This window comes from Ilyonectria robusta, assembly GCF_021365365.1.
Source record: "Ilyonectria robusta strain PMI_751 chromosome Unknown BGZ61scaffold_15, whole genome shotgun sequence".
Lineage (NCBI taxonomy): Eukaryota > Fungi > Ascomycota > Sordariomycetes > Hypocreales > Nectriaceae > Ilyonectria > Ilyonectria robusta.
In genome coordinates, this window is record NW_025764449.1 from 501,770 (window position 1) to 521,204 (window position 19,435).

The window sequence follows — 19,435 nt, forward strand, 5'->3', positions numbered from 1 at the left end:
ATACCTAATAGTACAGACTCTTCTTCTTGGTCTGGCGTACTGTGCACTTGACGTTTCATCATGGCATAGTCTTTAGAGAAGAGAGCAATTATAAGATTCCCATGTCTACTAAAACTCGTATGTTCTTTCATGCTTTGAGAGATTTACCGTAGTACCTCATTGTTGTCTTTGATACCCGTTATTATCACAAGCATGAATAACTAATTACTTATCTCTTTCACGCCGGATGTTTAGGTGGACTCCACCGTGAACAACGTTTACCGAAGGGAAGTTCAGCACAGGAATTCTCGGCGAAATTTTCTGTTCAGGCTTTGGTTGGCCCATTGGCCGCATGGCCATAGCGACAGCCATTCCAGGCTGTATGAAATCCTCCCAGACTTCTGGCAATATGATTTTCCCATCTTTTTCTAATGCCGCATTAGGTCCTATTGCAGAGTGGGAGCCTATTATGTCGAAACGCCCCGCCATCACATGCGGCCCAACCACACCGACTTGGTGAAAGGCAGATTCGATCAGTGTTTTCAAGCCTGAAGTTAAATGGTAAGTAATTCATTGATCTACACTACATTTCAAAAGATTTCAGCTTACCTGATAGCTTTTAACGCGGTAAAATGGAAATGTATACCTGCGACCAACAGCGTCTTCAAAATAGATGAATTCTTTGGTCTTTTCCGATTCATTCGAAGTCTTGGCTTCTTCCTGCTCCGAACTTTGACTATCGCTCGTAACACTCTCGATTTCTTTTTCTGTAAGAACCGTCCAGTCAGCAAGCAGCTCTTTGACGAGCGAAGAGGCCGCCCCGGGGTTGTATAGAGCTATTTGCATCGCTGATGGGTCTCGTATCACTGCACTTTTGCCTGTGCTGCATTCGTTCGTGGAAGACTGTTCCTGGGGATCCTCGTCAATGTCCGACATTGTGGAGTTCGAGGGTAAGTTGGTCGAGTTCTGGTCACTGGGATCCACACATGACTGAGCGTAAGGCAAGAAGACAAGGTCAAAGAGCCAATCAGCCGTGTCATTAGACCTCTGCCTGGACACCTGAAGCTGGAGCTGAGAAATAGCTTCGTTCTTTTGGTCGGAACTAAGATGGTTTGGTTTCTCTGCATCGATATTGAGGTATTGATCTTGGGTCTCTGAAAGATCAACAAGTGATTGATGAGCTGTGAAAGCCAAATTCTCAGATTGCTGGACAAGCAGGTGAATGTCGGTTTTCTTATCTTGTCTATTATTTTACTTGCCGCCAGTCTGGACTTGTGGGTTTAATGGCCTAATAAAAGGGTTATACGTTAATACAAGCTAAGCGCGCGATGTTGCGAGACTTACTTTATTTCCTTTCTTGTCGTGATTGCAAGGACTAGAATATTTAGCATAATGTTAACCCCAGTTTTATGACTCTCAATCTGAATAAGCTTATAATAGACTTTAGATCGCTTCAACATCCACTTGAAATTTATGAGTCCTCGGATCCCGTCTATCAGTTGATGAATTTCGCCGTAAATCTACAAAATACGTCGTGCTACAGACTTAATACGCCGTAAGAATTTGCAGTTGCATAGCTCGGCGCCATCCCTCAGCACTCGACGAAGTTCTCTGAGTATTATCGACAAGTCAACAATGGTGTGTGCAATTTGTCCCATTTCCCTTGATGCTCCCCGGGTTGATGAAATGAACTGGTAGATGGCCTTCGACAGCGCAGTACCCGCGGTTGCGATGCCCGCAATGCTCGCGATGATGGAAACTGGATCCATGTTGGTGAAATTTCAGTCTCGACAGGTTGAAAATGATTTTGAAGGGGAAGAAATTTTTTCGAATGAGCATTTGGCGAAACAGGCTGTGTCTTCATAAATAATAGCGATGAGAAGAATGCCTTATTGGACGCCTTACCGCAATGATCCTGTAGCCTGACCGCATTGCTGCACGTTTGCCTTGCCATGGTCCGCGGCGCAGGCCGCTCAAAAGTGTAGATGTGCAAAAGAAAATCGCGCATTTTGCATCTTGGTCAATTCGTATGCAACATAGGCTGGACTATATTAGTTCACTGCGATACAGGTTTCTTTATTTATCCATCATTTCTTTCCCTCGATATTTAAGCCAATTAGCTACGTAGACAGACCTGAGTGTCGCAGAGAAGAGGTTCACAATCTTGAAACCTAGAATACACATATTTCGGGGGCATAGAGAAAGTCAGCTCAGCGTATTAGCCTCTACAAAAACATCCCCCTGCCGCTAGTTCAGTATCGGATTCAGGATTTGCAGCCAACGTACACTATACAGTACACTGGGGTTGGACAATTCATGCTAAATTGTGATGTGGATTCGCTTGACACGTTTGCTATACGGAATTGTATATCATTGTGGTAACCTTACAGACATATTACAAGTTGTATGGCTGTTTCTTGTACCCCATGTATTTAGATCAGCTACACAGGGAGGCGATGGCAGTCGCAAAGCATCAGCCGGAAATGAACAGTAACGGGGGGCCATCCCTGACTACTCATTTCAAAACCGGCAACATGTTAGATGCATTATAGACGTAAGCCTTTCAATCTCTCCGTACATGAAACATTTGGTTTATAACATTTTATTCTGTTTTTGCAATTTAATTGTCGGTGGTGCTTTTTAGGCCGTGAGACGGCTTGCGGGAATGATCGCCGGAGATGACATGTCAAGCACTATTGAGTAACCTTAATAAAACCACTTCCGAGGAGAAACCCACTCGCAAGATCTTATTCCGGATTCCGAGAGCTGAGATCTCACTGCCAGTGAGCTCTCGTGAAGGGATGACGAGCGAGACTGAAGCAAGGGTTTTGCACACAAGCCCTGCAGGGTTCCTGATAAAGGACAGGGCACCCTGGCTCGCACCCTGCAAAATGATTTGATTCCCAAGCGAAAACTCCACACTTTCGGTGGTTGAGCTCCTCAGGCAGCCTTATGATTATTCCGATCTGTCATTAACACAATTTTGCTTTCTAGGGGCTATCATTCTATCATTCGTTGCTTGTCTGGTGATCGATACGTAATCGAGAAAATGCCGGCAGCCTCATGCTTTCCCCTGAAACCAGCGCCCAGCCGGCGACTTCCAGATGAAGAAGAGCCGTCGGGTTAGGACTATGCCAAGAAAGCGGGCCTAATAAGTGTTGCAGGCTAAGGCTTAAAATGAAGGTTATTCGTACATCCCCAATCCTTTAGCTCCCTGCCCGCCGTGCTCCGCCTGGTATTCCTTGAGGCAGTGCTGAAGGCGCAGGGATATGCGCAGATACGAGAACAGGGATGAGCAGCTTATCTGATAGGCCACGCCGGCTAATTCGACGAAAAGGCAACTCGACCACCAAAAGAGTTGAACAGTTCCCTCTTCCGGAATGGTGGGGTGATACCAGGACTCTTGCATCAGGTCACTGGGCATAGAGCCTCCTTAGGTGACACCCCTTTTATGCTAGCTCAGCTTCCCCTCTAGGAATCACCTCAGGACTTGATGTGTTTTCTTCTCCAATGTTGAAGTTTGGGAACTCGATCCCGCGGCTTTCACGGTTCGCCCTTCGACACGTCGTCCTCATAGTCGTGGTTCTGTTCGTCTTCGCCAATGTCATCCTTTGGCACGATACCCAGTTCTGGGATGCACCCGCCCTCCGTCAACCCGTCGGCGGGTCCACGCACCCGATCCAGAAACTGATGCTCGACGCGAGGACGCGCCACGATGAGATCCTCAGCAAACGCATCACCGACCTCGAGACAGCTACCGCCGAATACCGCACCCGACGAGGGAGACACCCACCGCCTGGGTTCGATCGCTGGTTCCAGGCCGCGCTGGATACGAACGCTGTCGTGGTCGAAGACTACTTTGACAGGATATACAAGGACTTGACTCCGTACTAGGCTATCGAAGACTACACGCTTAAGAGGCGATCCAGCGCCTGGCACTTTGTGGTCAAGGTTCGAAATGGCACGGCGTCTGCGCAGGGCAACGCCGCTGGCCGAGTCCCTTGGCTCCAACTGTGGACAGACCTGGTCAAGGAGTTTGCGGAACACCTACCGGACCTCGATATGCCTATAAACTACATGGACGAGTCTCGAATTCTCGTGCCCTTTGACACGGTTGCAAAACTGGTCAAAAAAGAGGCGGAGCAGAGGAGGATGCCTGCAGTTGAAGAGGTTACGACCCAATTCGAGGGCCTGCAGAAGATCGACGAGGGCAAGACTGGCCCGTATGACCCTAAGTGGTTTGGTCATGACCAACAGTACTGGGACCTCGCCGTTCAAGCTTGCGGTCCGGACACTCCAGCGCACGGGGTTGAGCAGTTGAAGGATTACGCTGGGCCGGCCGAGTTTCCCCAAAATTACAGACCAAGCTACGCCTACAAAGGGTTCATCCAGAACAGGACCGCAGCAACAGACCCGTGTCTCCAGCCGCATGTCCGACAGCTACACGGCTCGTTCATGAAGCCCATCAGCCTCTCGACTACCCAGGAGCTGATACCCCTGTTTGGTGGTTCTAAGCTCCCTATAAACAACGAGATACTCATCCCTGGCGCCATGTACCTGAGCAAGAGCGAGTTCTATTCCGGAGGAGAGAGCCTAGGGCCGTCGTAGGCGCGGAAGAAGAACGGACTCATCTGGCGCGGTGATGGCTCGGGCGGCCATACTTGGGAGCATAGTTGGCATCATTTCCAACGGCATCGCTTGGTTGACATGCTCAACGGCACCTCCGTGTCTCGCGCCGAGGCCGAAGGCACCCGGGGGATGACCTTCGAGCTCCCTTCAAAAGAGATATACCCCAATCGCCGCATCAAGGACGGGCAGTTGGGCGCTTGGCTTAAAACGTTTGCCGACACCGCATTTGTTCACTTGTGTCCGCCCAAGCAGTGCGCTTGGTTCGGCAAGGCCTTCCAGCTTTCCAAAGAAATCCCGATGAAAAAGCAGTACTACTACAAGTTCCTGCCCGATGTCGACGGCAACTCCTTCAGCGCGCGGTTCCGCGGCTTTTTGCGTTCCACTAGCCTGCCACTGAAGGCCACCGTCTATACCGAGTGGCACGACGATCGTATTGTCCCTTGGTTACACTTCGTACCCCTCGACAACACATTCCAGGACCTTTATCCCGCGCTGGATTTCTTCGCTGATGGCGATGGACCAGGGGATGTCGCTGCGCGATTCATCGCCGAGCGCGGTAAGGAGTGGGCTGAGACAGCTCTGCGTAGGGAGGACATGCGGCTATACGTATGGCGGTTGCTACTCGAGTGGGCGAGAGTGTGCGACCCTAACCGCCACACGCTTGGCTTCGTCGATGATTTGAAGGGGAAGAAATGAGCAGGCAGGGAAGAGTTCAAAGCTGCAGCAGTCCATTACATCCAGTGGACGTATTGTGAATTGTGAGAGGGATTTTAAATGGAATACAGGTTTAGAAGTGTACGACCAGCAAATGGTCAACTGCGTACCTGCGAGCGGCTACCTTGAAACCCGATATCAAGGGCTGGATTGTAAGGTTTTAGAGGATCAGCCCAGGACCGATGGTATTGCTTTAGGTATGTATAATGACCCTTGGGAGGAAGCATAATTTGACAAACATCGCACTGATACGCATTTCAGAGTCCGTGAGCCGGCTGCATGCAAGGGCTCAAGACAGAGCTGGATGCACCACAACTTTATCATCTCGACATACGTTTCTCCTGCGATTAGTTGTGGCCTTGGCCGTGTATGTAACTGCATTGTTCCTACTACGCGTAGCTTGATCTATCTCAGTGTTATACCGTGGTTTTTAATCAAACCTGGTAAAATTAAACAAACAGAATACGTATTAACGATTGGTCGAATCGTGTTGAGCGAGCGCTCTCGGGCCAGTTGCACACCCGTTCGTCAGTATCGACAGTAAGTAGACCACTTTTGACGCACTCTGGATAGCAGATATTTTTTTAAGAGGATCCAGGAGGCAGTCCTCGTTCGCCGGCCAACTACTGTAATAACAATCCCTTTCAACTTCCCAGTCCTGATTCAGCACCAAAGTCAGACCTTCAGGGCTATGCCCTGCGGGGCACGTCCTTGAACTTAGGCTGGACGCAGCGCGCTCCGGAATAGTTGACGTTGCTGGATTTGCGTGCTGTGGCACTTTGGCGCGACTCGACTTCTCCCAGAAGCGTCGGCTGGTATATATATGGCCCTTCAGACGACCTGGTTTTACGTTAGTTCTTCCACCCACAGATATCGCTCCCTGTAATTCCATCTTCCTTTATCATACAGCTTGACAATACTTTTACGACATAGAAGTCTTTGATCGGCCACGTCTTTCCATTTTGGCAGACCACCTTCATCAAATTCCCACCGGGCATCGCAACAATCACCGTTGCCTTCAACACCATTAGCGAACACGCCACATGTACCGTCGTTTTATATTTGTCTTATGCGTCGTTTCCTGGATCTTCTCTTTCCCACGGACGATGAAATTTGATTCCATGTCTGGCATTCCAAAAGACATTAGCGTCCTTATTGCTGTCGGCATTGTTTTGATCAGTCTAGCTGTCGCCGGCCCTGCAAAGGCGCCGGCTGGGTGGGACCGGATGATTGAAATTGTTGGAAACCCAACCTTCAACGCGCGCCTCAGGATCGTCTACGCCTATGCCTCCAATTGTACCCTTGTTTCTTACAGGGCAGAAATGGTCAAACCGTCTTGGGATTTCAATTTCTCCCTCGCCGTCCTTGAGCTAAGTAGCATTGCGCTAAGTAGCATTTATGTCTTCTCTTGTGTAAACAACGCTGTTTTTTAGACTAGGACGCTACGCGCAGCGTTTAAGCTGCTCGATGGCCCAATAGAGTATCATATCAAAACAATCATCTGATCTTTCCGTTGCACCCCACGTTGTGCTAAACGAACGTTGCAGGACATTTTTCGCTAAGCCCAAGAAGTTCGCCAAAAGCCTGATGTGCCCACCCTCTTTCAAACTGGAACACACACGTCTTCGTATTTAATACTATCGAAACGAACAATATCGATGGCTATATTCAACAGATACCCCTGCAAATACGTCTGAATTTAAAACTGTCGGGGATCACCCAGAGCAGTCCATCTCAGAACCGTCACCACCCATACACCATTCTTGTCATCACCGAAGAGTCAAAGGTGACCACCCCTGCGGAGCAAAGTCGCCAATGCATGAATTTAGCTGCATGAGCAGGGGACCTTAAATGTCTGGCATGACTAACGGTGTCGTCAGCCAAGTGAATCTGCAATGTCATCATTAGACCATGGTTATTCACCGTCCTCATGGTTTCTTATACGGTGACGCCCCCGAAACTGAGGGGACCAAGAATCGCGACACCCAAGCTACAACATATCTACCAGCCGTCCTAACAGATCATCACCAAAAAAATCAACATGAAGCTCCTTCTGTTGCTTACCAGCTTTCTCCACGGGCTTCATGCTGCCTCATTGAAGCCCAACAAGACACCGCCGTGCTCAGAGACTGGCCTTGTCACAACGCAAGATGGCGTTTATCTGAACTACACGCAGAGCGGACCGCTTACCGGCCAGAAGATCCTCTTCATTCCTGGCTGGCGACAAACCGCAGCAGAATGGAAAAAGCAAGTTGCATACTTTTCATCGACTGGATACCGCGTCACTGCCTACGACATGCGCGGACACGGCGAGTCTGAGAAGCCGGATTTCGGGTACCGCATTAGTCGTTTCGCAGCCGACTTGAACGACTTGTTGAACCAGCTCGATCTCACAGAGGTCAGCATCGTTGCTCACTCGATGGGCTCTTCCATTTTATGGGCGTGGTGGGACCAGTACCCCGACGCTCGCGACCGCATCAGCCACTTTGTTTTTGTCGATCAATCCTCCATCCTGACTGCTGATCCTCACTGGACTGAAGAGCAAGCGAAGCAAGTATCAGCTCTCTTTGACCCGATCGGCGTGTATGATCTTGCCAACGACATGACCGCCCAGACACCACCCTTCGTCAGGAGCATGTTTACCGATTCTATCTCCGAGGCCGACTTCGAGTGGGTTCTCTCTGAGAACAAGAAGATCAGCGACAAGAACGCGGCTACTCTTGTCATTGACCACGCCTTCAGAGATTGGCGCGACGTCCTCCCCTTGATATATGTCCCCTCACTGGTCATTGCGGGAGAGGTCAGCGTGAATGCGGCGCCTGGTATCGCTTGGGTGGCGACTCAAATACCCGGTGGGAAGAGCTATACTTTTACGGCTGAGGAGAAAGGCAGTCACTTTATGTTCTGGGAGAACCCCGAGAGGTTCAACAGTATTGTTGAGGATTTCATCATGGCCTGAAGTATAACCCTAACCCTAACCCTAGGTATTCTTCTACCGAACTAAAATATGCTTGCCCCTGTTAGTAGCGTCTACACCGTCAATAATCATGACCCTCGTCATTAAACGTCGTATCCTGTCTGACGAACTTGCTCTAATGAGGTCGCAACCGATTTTTGCCACAATTTGCTGTAAAATTCGGGTATGGTCCGTCATTGATGCAACGTAACAGCTACATCAGCCACTGTACTACCAACATGGGTTCCCATGCGACTTCAAGAGCAAGAAACCTCTCACATCTCAGCCCCGACTAGGAATCCATGTGTGCCAGCTACTTAACTAGTGAGGAACACGGCCGGACTCGTAGAGGCGCATTCAGCATCCAATTCACAGCAGACACAAGGAGCGCTGACCCGTCTTGGAGCGTGTATTGGCGTGACACCAAAGTGCAATGCCTTGAATCGCAATTCCTACCTACATAGCCCAAGAGCAGCTAATCGTAATACACAGTACTTAGCATGCAAACTTCCCTTTTGTATGAATACCAACCCGTTGTCTATGGTGGTCGGTTTCCTCGAACGCAGCGTTGTCTTTACGTTGCCCAGCAGGGTCAATTTAACATGTAATCATTCACTGGTGGTGTACCGATTGTGTCGCAATCCCGCCACGGCAAAAGGGAATGATCACTTCTCTTGCCGGTAGCGTTATTGTAGTCCATATCTCCGTCTCACAGATTGTAGCCCAGTAGTGCTAGAGATGTATAATAGTTAACAGAAAACGAAATGTAAATTCGCTACCAATCCCAAATGACTATAGAAATGCCCTTTCTATGTAAACTCCTGTTTATTCCCCTTGATAGCCCCAGAGACGCTTGCGCTCTAAACCCCACCACCGCGCGATTGCCTCGGCTTCAATAACCCATTCCGAGGCGTCGCTATTATGTTTCCGCCTTGCAGACGACGCTAAACTCCCCACCGACCATTTTAATAGAGGATCCAACTCAAGGGGATCATTCTCAAGGTCGGTGAATGTGTACACCGACTTTGAGTCCAGGGGCATGACGAGCCTCCACGGCGCGTCTGCGGACGTCACAGAGAGCATGCGCCCTCCGGCATTGATGATGCCGAAATTCCATGCGCGTCGGCCGTTGTATGACGCTTTGTACTCTCGTAGAAAAGACTGGCCTTCGTAATCTTGCACGAGGTCGGATGCCGCAGCGGTGTCGTCCTCGTTGAGCGAGCCAGTGTTGATGAGGAGGTCGAGGATGGTGGGGAGGATGGACAACGATGTGGCGTTGGCGTTGTATTGGACTCGAGGGAGATGCGGATGCCTGAAGGTGATGGGAACACGGAAATTGCTTATATGCCCGTTCTCATATGTGCCCGTCTTGGAGACATCCTCCTTGAATGCCTGTCCGTGATCACCTACAAAGACAACGAGCGTCTCGTCAGAAATGCCGTGGTCTTCAAACATCTGCATCATCTCTCCCAGCCAAGCGTCGTTGAAGCGGACCGTGTTGAGATACTTATTAAAGTCCTTGTGCCATCTCATCGTCCCCTTGGTATCCATATACTTGGTGGACGGGAACCATTTGGGAAGCGCCCAAGGGTGATGAGTCGTGCTTGTAAAATGCGAGAAGAACATCCTCTTCCCCTCGGCCTTGGCCTCTTTGATGTAGTCCTCCATGTGTGATCTGAGGGTGGTTTCGGGATACCCAAAGTAGTTGATTGTCTCCAAGTCGTCGTCGTCGGTCGCATCGTTATCGATTCGCGTCTTGGTGACGATATTCTTGAAGCCAATCTTTTTATCAAACTTGGCCTGCCTGTCATACCCGTCGGTTACGGACTGGAAGAAGGCAGGATACCATTCTTGCTGTCGAAAGTCGCTGGTGGACTGGTTGTCTTTCATCCTGTTGAAGAGCTCCAGCACTTGGGGGAGACAGGGCTGGTAGCTCTCCGTCTCGGATTCCTCGAACTTGTCGACGGGCATGGGCCAAGCGCCACAATGGATGGCAGCTAGACTCTTGGTCGAGACAGAACTGGTGGTGAGCGCGCCGACGACATTAATTCCACCAAACCCAGGCGTCGTGGTGTCGTTCCATTCCGGCAAGTCTCGCTCGTAAGTCGAACCGTTGCTACTCATGAAGTTGCCAGGCTTGCCAGTGATTTTCTCAGCGTTCGGCGACATGCGGGATACTCGGGCATTGGCCTCGTCTCTTTCGTCTTCGTCGTTGGCCTCCATGATGAATCTGTGAATATCAGAGCCCTGCTGGATGGGGAAGAGTTCTTCTCGCAGACTCTCCATCATGATCAGGGCAACATGCTTGATTTTGACGCTATTGTTAGTGAGGGCTGTTTGCAAAACTTGCAGAATGTCACTGTCGAGATTTGTAATCTTCATCGGATCACCGACGGGGTTGTAGAAGGTGTCATTGATGACAGGAAAGTCGCATTCGAGAATCTTGTCGTCGTGGGCCGGGTGGCCGGATTGAACAAATTTGTTTGTGGCCGTGACATTCGAGGCAGCGCGGGTTTTGGATGAACGAGAAGCCCACTTGGAGAACCCAGGCGGAATCGGATCCGGTAGCCAATCTGGTTTCGATTTTCGATAGCGGTTGACGACCATATTGTTGGTCCCTGGCGCCCATCCTCTGGAGGTGTCGCTCGGGTATTCCCATTTCGACGTGTTGGTGAGTTCCGGAAAAGGCCATTCATTATCGTTCATGAGACCCTGTTCGGCGCAGGGGTCAGGCTTCGGCTGGAACATGTCTAATAGAGGAAACGGCAGTGTTGTAGATATATGGTTGTAGGGCATCGAAGGACGGATGAGGCTTGTAATGGCGAGGAAGATGAGGAAGCCGGCGATGAGCACCCAGGAACTTGTTTGGCGGAAGCAGTTTGGGCTGCGGCCAACCGCATCCATCCACTTTTCGCCATACACGAGAGCGACCGCTTCCCCGGAGTCGGTTTCGAAGTCGGAGTCGTAGTCGGTATAGTCTTCGGAGTCTTCGCTCCAGTCCGGCTGGCGCTCGATGCGCCGCCGCGGTCGAGAGTTCCGGCTTTGGGGACGTCGTAGGGCTGATCGCCAGACTGCAGGGCCATTAATACTGCTTCGTTCAGGATGGGAGGACGATCAACGTACCGAAGACAAGAGGTGCGCCTATACCGACCAACAACATGCCGACGGCTCGGTATAGGAACGCCTTTGCGAACCATGCAACCAGCAAGATGGCGGAGCCAGATGCCAGGACGGCAGTGAGCCCGCTCATCAATACCTTGATCCCTTCGGCATCGTGGGCAAAACTACCAGCGTCTTCCCATTCCACCTCGTTGCCGGTCTCGTAAAAGAAACCGAGTTGTGATGATGCTGCGCACAGAATAACGAGCCTAGATGTCGAGTATCAGTACCAGGGGATGGAGGAAGGGACTAAGAGGACTGCACATACGCCATTAAACACCCAGCGACGCATAGCGCAAGCGAGAGCCATCCCCGCTCTCGCCGGAACACCAGCCGTGCGGTAAAGATGACAAGTGCATCGGGGAGCAGGAAGGAAGGCAAATAGAGGATGAAGGAAGCTGTGGGAACGGTTGCGGCGTGGATATACAGGTGGACCAGCTTGGTAAATGCCAGCGAGACGACGATTACAGAGAAGCAGTAGGGAACGAAAGCGGCAGACATCCTATCGGGCTCCGGCAAAGATGAGAAAGAAGAACGGCGCTGCAGAGATCCATCGAGGACAGATCTGGACATGCGATTAAGTTTATTCTCGGCGTGATCCGAGCAGCAAAGGGGAAGCAAGGGGATCAAAGGGGATCACGGGAGAGAGCAAGGGGACCAGAACAACACCAAGCTAAAAAGGAGCACGCAGCGCATCATGGGGAGCATCGGAGAATAAAACAGGCAACATGTCGCGTGCCTGGGGGGGGGGGGGGGGCCAACTGGAGACCCGGGGCGCGCCAAAGTACGACACGGCCTGTCACCGGCCACGATTTTCGTCCCAGCTGTCACGGTGTCAGAAATCAAAAGTGCCAGCAGGGCTGAGCAAGACGGTGGCGGTCGCGGGTGTGTTGTAAGCTCGTATTCAGGGCCAGGTTTAGTGCGCTCTCGTGCGTCCTGTCCTGTTCTGTCGAGGGCGAAGCAGGCATAAGTTAAGGGGGTCGCTCTATATTACCCGTTCGTATACTCGGTACAGGACAAGCGAATGTGCGACACCAACGCCGCGATTCCCTGTTTAGCGAGACAGTCTCAGGGTTCCCCAAATTGCTGTACTGGCCTCAGAGGAGAAGGACTCGACGAGAACACGAGCTGAGCCCCCTGGGAAGAATCCACCGCCAGCCCGCCAGCCCGCCCGCGGTCATGGCCCGCTTCAGGCGTGGTGTCGGCGTAGCGAGGGAGGGTCAGAATTAGCTCAGGGAGGCGAGCAGACAAGCATTCGGAATTCGGATCACTCGAGTGGTTCCTGGCTCGCGCTTAAAGAGGGCTGGAGCCAGCTGTTGGCCAGGGCGGAGCGTCCATGATCTCATTGTTTCACGCCTGCATGACCGGGGAGGGATGAATGGGTCAAAGGATCAAGGATCAAGGATTAAGGATCAAGGATCAAGGCCTGGTGACAGCGAGCAGGATACTCGGGGTCCTCGGAAAAGCGGCTGCGGTGGCGTGGTCATCCTGAGCGCTTGTCCAACGTGTCTTGCATATTGGACTGCGAGGGGGCGGGAATTACGGAACAGGGCTGATTTGAGGAACCCTTCATCGCGTGCTCAGTTCAATACTGCACAAGAACAATAACTGCAAGCCGCCCGTCCACCCCACGCCATTTATTTCTACTCTCCCTCCCTCCTCGTCCGGATTGATTGCCGTCCGTCGCCACAAAGATCGTCGTTGCGGGGAATGCGACGCTACGTTCCGTGAAAGGGCCGCAGCCCGAGGCGCCCGGTGGCTGCAGGCCTATTCCATGACACTACAGGGGATCATTCCGGCCTCGGTTGGAGGCGGCCGAGAAGGATTCCATAAGGGCACAAGTGTCAAATAAGACGTGCTAAACTTACGTACAAGTAGTGAGCGGGCTCTCACCTCCCTGTCCTTCAGTGGGCGTCTGGCATTCGTCTCCTGAAAACATGTTTACAAATCAAACGCGCGCTGCTGTGACACTCTGCTACCTCCTTGTCTTGTTTTGCCTCACACATCAATCACAGTGCGTGTGGCAGGGATGGCCTCAAACAAGATGCCAAGCTCCCCGACAATGAGGAACGCCCATGGATTCAACGCATCCTGTGAGACCCTGCGTCAAGTCTGACTGCCGACGACGAACCAGCCCCGATGAGATCGGTCACTGTTCCATTCCACAGAGCTGTGTCAAATGTGATGGCTTGGCCCCCAGCATTCGCCCCGTAGCGATGCGTCTCGGTACGTAGCCACAAATACTCAGACACCATTTGGTCTCAGGGAGTTGGTCTCAGGGATGCATGCAAGGAAAGGTACCTGATCATCTTGAAACCTAGAGCGGTTGGATGCCCGCAGCTGTTGGATGTCCACAGCTAATAATACTCACCGCTTGCCTGTTGGCTCCAACTTAAGAAGGCCGCGCCCACTGTTTGTGAAACAGAACATTCCCAACACCTCTCTACGATCGCCATTAATTCGGTGCATGACAATACACCTTGGCAGCGCCCCGTTCAGCAATCGTAACAGCAGGCGATTCTCCATTTCTTCCCCCCGTGAGAGCACGCTCACAATTAGGTTAGTTTCTCGGGACCTTCGGCCACCTCCCTGGCCACAGAGGGCCCCAGGCTCAAATTAATTACGGGGCTGCCCGTTATCCCTTTGAGTGCGGTAAGGCAACACTTAGGTCACTAGCAGGGGGGTCCAGCCAACCAGAGTATAGCAAATTAAAGGTACATAGATCCCCACCTATTTTATATGGTGATAGAAGTCCCAGCAATTCCCCCCTCTACATAACGCTACATTACACTGCTGACAGCGATATCGCGATTTCTTTAGTCTCTGACCTCTGTTGCCGTTGACTGCCCGTAACGGCTGCGGCCGACCCTCTCCAAGCCGTATTCCTTTACAAGCTTGACATGCCGAGGGATTCTTATTCCGGACCCAATTGTGCTGTATAACAGGCGTAAATTCGTCTCCAGTCCGAAATCTCTGTCGGGCCTGACTGTCAGACTGATACTTTGCGATAAGGTCATTAACAATACGTTGGCGCTAATTGCCCTGTGATATCTCCGGCTTCTACTGTGGCTGCCCTCGCTGCTGTAAAATATAGCTGTTAATAAGGGCTATTTCTAGCAGGAAGTCCCAAGCTAGAGCCCTCCAGCCGCCCCTACGGGCACGCCGGGTAGGGCTCCAATATGACCGCATTTGGTCACCGCGATCTACAGCACCCATCTCGTCATTGTAAACAGCAGCGATGGATGGGATAGAAATCAGCTTGACAGCCTCGTCACCAAAAAATCGCTGTATTGGCCGTGCTTGCATTTGGTCTGTTGTCGGTCTCTTCCTTATGCGTTCGAGTCTCTCAGTGCCCTTGAACACAGTGGACAGGAATAGCACGAGGGCGTTATCTTTCCATGCGATCTGATTGACCTAGCTGAAGACAAATTAGTAGGGAAAATCAATACAATCCTGTCTCTCTGACTGACTTGGTTATCTGCTGTCGGGATAGCTTTGATATCATTGAATTGAAGGCTGCCGGCAGCTGTGTTATCTGCAGCTTTGAGCTTGACAAGAGGCTTGTAGATGCCACAGTTCCTGCGGGCTGTGCCTGTGGCGCCGTGGCCGCATTGCCGGAGCCGGCGAAAGAGGTCACAGGAAGAGAATAGGTTATCGAGAAATACATGGTATCTGGCTTCCGGCAGCAGATTTACTAGGGCAACAACCACAGCTTGGGTCGGGTTTAGATGGATTGTCTTCCTCTCTTGTCGCTGCTGCCGGGTCCGCCGCAGCTGTGACGGCAGGCGCCGGTAGCTCAGCCGGATACCAACAGGCCCGTATTTCCGGCCGGGCCGGTGCCAAATCCACCGCAGGAAATAGCCTTGTTGGGCTACAGCCCACACTTTGAAGCCTGTGGGGATAGGTTTATTAGGGACTGTTGTTGTCTCAATAGATCGTCCGAGAAAGCGGACCATACACTCATCTACAGCAATAGATGTGCCCGGAATATAGAATAACGTAGACGTATGTTGTATATGGTCAGACCAAGCCTTAATCCGGATAAAGGTGCGGCCGTAGAAGCTTATGTTAGGATCCTTATCGATGGTTGTAAAGTTAAAGATCTGAAGATATCGAGATAGCAGCTAGAATCGGTTATAAGGCATCCATTTAATTACTGGATGAATAGGGCGTAGATCCTTAGATCCAGAAGTCTTCCAATACAGCTTGATCTGCGGCTCGATATGTATTCTCATATATATCAAGATCGCAAGCCATATGTAGATTTCGGCAACAGAGGTCGGCTTCCAATCCAGCAGCCGAGACCGCGGCTTCAATCTGCAGCTGCCATCTTCATGCTGCTCAAGCCGGTGACTGACCCAGCTGTTGGTGTATTGGGCCCAGCCTTCTACTAGGGAAACAGGCAGGAATTGCTGGAATAGTGACAGCGGCTCCGGGGGTAGGGTTGTTATCTCAGGGACCCGGCTTGGAATGACCATCGGATCGAAGTTGTAACCGCGATCCGGAACCGGATCATATATCGGCCGGCAGGTGTTATCAGTCGGCTGCTCGCGACGGCTGTTATCAGTGCCAATGAAGCTATTGTCATCATACGCATTGACTGCCTGGCTGGAGAGCTGTTGGGAATCCATAAGTGCACACAGAATGAGTTGTACGGTGAATTGGGCGGGGTTGATTCTAGCGGTGCTTTAGGTCACTCTAGGTACCTCGGCTGTGGCAGGGGTGTGGTGGGTCCCGTGACCTAAGTGTTGCCTTACCGCACTCAAAGGGATAAACTGAATCCAGTCCGTGGGCTAAAAATACGAATAATCCAATGTCAAGCAATGCTAAATACGACTGGCGGGGATTCTTACCAGTCCGTCGTAGTGTTCTCCGCAACTTGATCGGCGACCGGACAAGACAGCGGCACAGCTAGTATCTTGCACTGCCATCAACGTCTCACGCTAGTATATCTTCACTGTTCTAGTAATAGCGACGCTCCTTAACACAGTCCCTGTCCTGTCCAATACGGCTGATCACATCCCTCGTCCGCTCCATGCTTTGCAACGCGTCACGGCTCATCTCCTGCTGGGCTCGTATGTACTCCAACTCGTTTGCTCGGCGCGTATCCTCCAACTCCCGTTCGTATCTCTGCTTGAGCTCCTCCAGTTCCTTGCACGCTTCTCGGACTTCCCAAGACTCCGAAGCCTCCGCCGATATCCGGTCGGACCCGTCTCTTCTCGACGCCGCGCTGGTGGCCTTGGCTGACCATACGGGAGGCTTTGCGGTTGTGCCGAGGGGCTTGGGTGTGGCCGTGGTGGTATTGAGGGGGTCATGTGCTTAGGTTGAGCGTTGGAGGCGTGGAGAACCTGGTATGAGATTCGCTGCTTGGGACACACCAATTGGGTTACCTATATCACCGCGCTCTCTCCAAATATCAGGCTGGTAGTGATGGACCATGATGTTTGCCTTCTAAGATACCATGTCCGGGTCAGCAAATGTATCGATTTTCCACAGCTTGATGAACCCTCTACGCGTGACCATCGGCATCTGGGGTTTGAGGCTGTCGACGAACTTTTCCTTGCGTAATGAACGTCAACGGGGTGGTGATGCATAAGAACGTAGTCAATCCAAATGTATCATTGACTCCTTGGAGAACTTTGTCGGCCTCGGTCTCCTTATCAAGACCCTTGCTTTGTGCAATGCATTCTTCCCTGGCCTCGTCAATTAAAGCTGCCGACTGGGCTATAACTACGCCCTTGACTCCCAGAAATCAACGTCCAGCGAGTAACCCCAAATATCCATGCAGGAGGAGTAAGCATCCGGGGAAGCCTGAGCCACATATGCCAGGACTGACTGTATCACTGATGTCAAACCCTGGCCACTTGTTCCGTGGAGAGTCGTTTGGTGGCTTGCTGAGTGAGATGCAGTCGCTACTTCAAGGATGGTACAATAAGCGCACAGGTCATACTTAATCATAGTAATATTGGCAACGCAGTCAGACTTTTTCGGGTAGTATGTTTTCGGCGCAGCCATTGCAGTTGTCCAGCGCCAGTTTACCAATGTTTCGACAAATTGAGGGTATCACCAAGCGGCCAAGATAGACAGCGCGATCAAAATATTTGTATCCTTTGTTCAAGTTCCCGAGTCGCCGAGTCTGCGTTAGCTGACGTGAGACTAACGCTATCAGATCAATAGCGCGCCACCGGACCAATCTTACACAAGCACTATTCCTAAAAGACCTGACAATTACTACATATAGATATATATAGCGACTATAGTCACCATCTGACTAACCCGTTTCGACAAGTCGCCTCGTCTTTCACAAGACGGCTAGCAATACCGGTAGTTCGGACTCAAGTATAGGGTAAATCCACACAATGCGGTTGAGATTTGGATCGAAGCTCATAACGTCCCCCATATCCTGTGTTCGCTACACTCAGGTAGGATACATATCAATATCCCTACCATATTGAGCTGCGCATTGTGGATACATGAGCTGCTCCTTTTTTGCTCTGAATAAGACTTGTTCATCACTGCATTCGGATCTCGGCTCGCATTCGCGCCGCACCTACCCTAGACTGACATGCAACTCCATCTTGAGTCGACCCTCTATGCATGAGCCTGTTTGCATGAAGCATAACGTCTTTCCATCCGCGCATCTCTTTTTAGACTCCAAGTCGTAGTTTTGAATAGCCAACTGCAATCGCCTCTTCAGAAATTCTCTCAAGTGCACTACCTCCTCAAACGAAGGGTCTCCGCTCCAGACTATCATTGTCGGACGCGCTGAGCACTCGATCTTTCCAGCTGAACCTAGCCATGCTCTGGAGGCAATTATGCCTGAAGAGCAAGTTGACCTATTCAGATCCAACAACCCTTTCTCGGAAGATCTTTTGGAAAGGCTCAGTGAGAGCTCGAAAACTTTGCCGTTGTTCTGGAGCAGCATGGCGTCCGTGTCTATCGCCCAAAAGAAGGACTGGCTCAAGGTCGGTAGTCACACAGGATCTATGCCTCGAGACGCTTTGATGACAGTCGGTAACACCCTCGTCGAGTCACCCTTCCCCTGGTGCTGTCGTCGCTATGAGATCCAGTTGGCCTACTAGGATATTCTTGACGAGCCCACTAGCAGCAGCTCAGCGAGGATTTGTCGAGCGCCTTTCATCGTTGGCAAAGATACCATTTATGATGGCGTGGGTGATGACGCCAAGCACGAAAGCAACAACAACGGAAATAGCAGCAAATGGGCCATCAATAATGGCCGTCCAGCATTCGATACAGCCGACTTTATGCGTTTCGAGAAGACTATCCTCGGGTAGATCCGCAATGTTACCAATGAAAAGAGAGTCTAGTATTTACAGGCCATCGTGCCGGAAGGCTACACCGTGGAGATCTTAGAGACAGTAGAGGAGCATGTTTCGATACACCACAATCCTCCCACTCCGCCAAGGACTCCTGGTATACTCCCCCGACCGTGTCACTGAGCAGGCTCTTCGCCGGCACGCTGTTTTTAAGGACTGGGAAATTCACGCCTACTCACTTACACCAAAGCCCGGAGGGCCACCAATCCGCCCGCATACATGTGTTCGTCGTAGTTAATGCTCAAAGTTTGGACGAGTAGCGCATCTTTGTCGATTAGCTTAACACTGAGTTTGAGGCGTAGGTTTAGGATAAATTTGGAATGGAGCCAATCTTGTTGCCCATCGGGCAAGTCGATTCGATTGGAGGATCCTTTCACTGGGCTGCCGTTGATCTGGTTCAGTCACCGTGAAGTAGGTAATGATCCAGTGACTCACAGTCTGACTACTTGCTCTCATCGATTTCTACTGACCACAGGGTGTTGAATGTGGCGACACGTTGATGGATTTCACATCACAACTTCAGCAAATGCCCATTTAGGCACGCAATGGGTGGTTTTCAGGGTTTAATTGTTAACATTGAAGACACACAATCTTGTCAACCAAAATGTAGCTAAGAAGTATATACCATCAAACCATCATTCATAACAACTTCCATCTCCGG

At 51.0% G+C, this 19,435-nt stretch overlaps 6 protein-coding genes across 6 annotated transcripts; 3 read left to right on the plus strand and 3 right to left on the minus strand.

Annotated features, from left to right (window-relative positions):
• Window positions 1–579: 579 nt before the first annotated feature.
• On the minus strand, window positions 580–1,785 carry BGZ61DRAFT_549741 (uncharacterized protein; the record flags this gene model as incomplete). The annotated part of the gene is made up of 2 exons (XM_046255442.1): window positions 1,324–1,785; window positions 580–1,222 (listed from the first exon to the last, which is right to left on the minus strand). The coding sequence occupies exons 1-2, from the start codon at window positions 1,437–1,439 to the stop codon at window positions 580–582; spliced, it is 759 nt and encodes a 252-aa protein (XP_046101912.1). The 5' UTR covers window positions 1,440–1,785.
• BGZ61DRAFT_455491 (uncharacterized protein) lies at window positions 1,460–1,785 on the minus strand. Its single transcript, XM_046246388.1, has one exon. It carries the CDS (start codon window positions 1,746–1,748, stop codon window positions 1,500–1,502), a length of 249 nt encoding a protein of 82 aa, XP_046101913.1. The 5' UTR covers window positions 1,749–1,785; the 3' UTR covers window positions 1,460–1,499.
• A 1,704-nt stretch (window positions 1,786–3,489) lies between these two features.
• BGZ61DRAFT_519622 (uncharacterized protein) lies at window positions 3,490–5,789 on the plus strand (the record flags this gene model as incomplete). The annotated part of the gene is made up of 4 exons (XM_046252409.1): window positions 3,490–3,866; window positions 3,900–4,583; window positions 4,653–5,519; window positions 5,584–5,789. The coding sequence occupies 3 exons, from the start codon at window positions 3,490–3,492 to the stop codon at window positions 5,302–5,304; spliced, it is 1,713 nt and encodes a 570-aa protein (XP_046101914.1). The 3' UTR covers window positions 5,305–5,519; window positions 5,584–5,789.
• Window positions 5,790–7,363: 1,574 nt separating this feature from the next.
• BGZ61DRAFT_495680 (Alpha/Beta hydrolase protein) lies at window positions 7,364–8,281 on the plus strand (the record flags this gene model as incomplete). Its single annotated transcript, XM_046250925.1, has 1 exon — window positions 7,364–8,281. One exon carries the CDS (start codon window positions 7,364–7,366, stop codon window positions 8,279–8,281), a length of 918 nt encoding a protein of 305 aa, XP_046101915.1.
• An 822-nt stretch (window positions 8,282–9,103) lies between these two features.
• Window positions 9,104–11,938, minus strand: BGZ61DRAFT_356882 (alkaline-phosphatase-like protein; the record flags this gene model as incomplete). Its single annotated transcript, XM_046240827.1, has 3 exons — window positions 9,104–11,349; window positions 11,402–11,646; window positions 11,706–11,938. The coding sequence occupies 3 exons, from the start codon at window positions 11,936–11,938 to the stop codon at window positions 9,104–9,106; spliced, it is 2,724 nt and encodes a 907-aa protein (XP_046101916.1).
• Window positions 11,939–17,796: 5,858 nt separating this feature from the next.
• BGZ61DRAFT_495682 (uncharacterized protein) lies at window positions 17,797–19,184 on the plus strand (the record flags this gene model as incomplete). The annotated part of the gene is made up of 5 exons (XM_046250926.1): window positions 17,797–17,859; window positions 18,148–18,506; window positions 18,543–18,728; window positions 18,826–18,997; window positions 19,083–19,184. The coding sequence occupies 5 exons, from the start codon at window positions 17,797–17,799 to the stop codon at window positions 19,182–19,184; spliced, it is 882 nt and encodes a 293-aa protein (XP_046101917.1).
• Between the last annotated feature and the right edge of the window lie 251 nt (window positions 19,185–19,435).

Coding starts and splice junctions, on each gene's coding strand:
- BGZ61DRAFT_455491 (XM_046246388.1), bottom strand. CDS start 1,748: ATGGATCCAGTTTCCATCATCGCGAGCATTGCGGGCATCGCAACCGCG.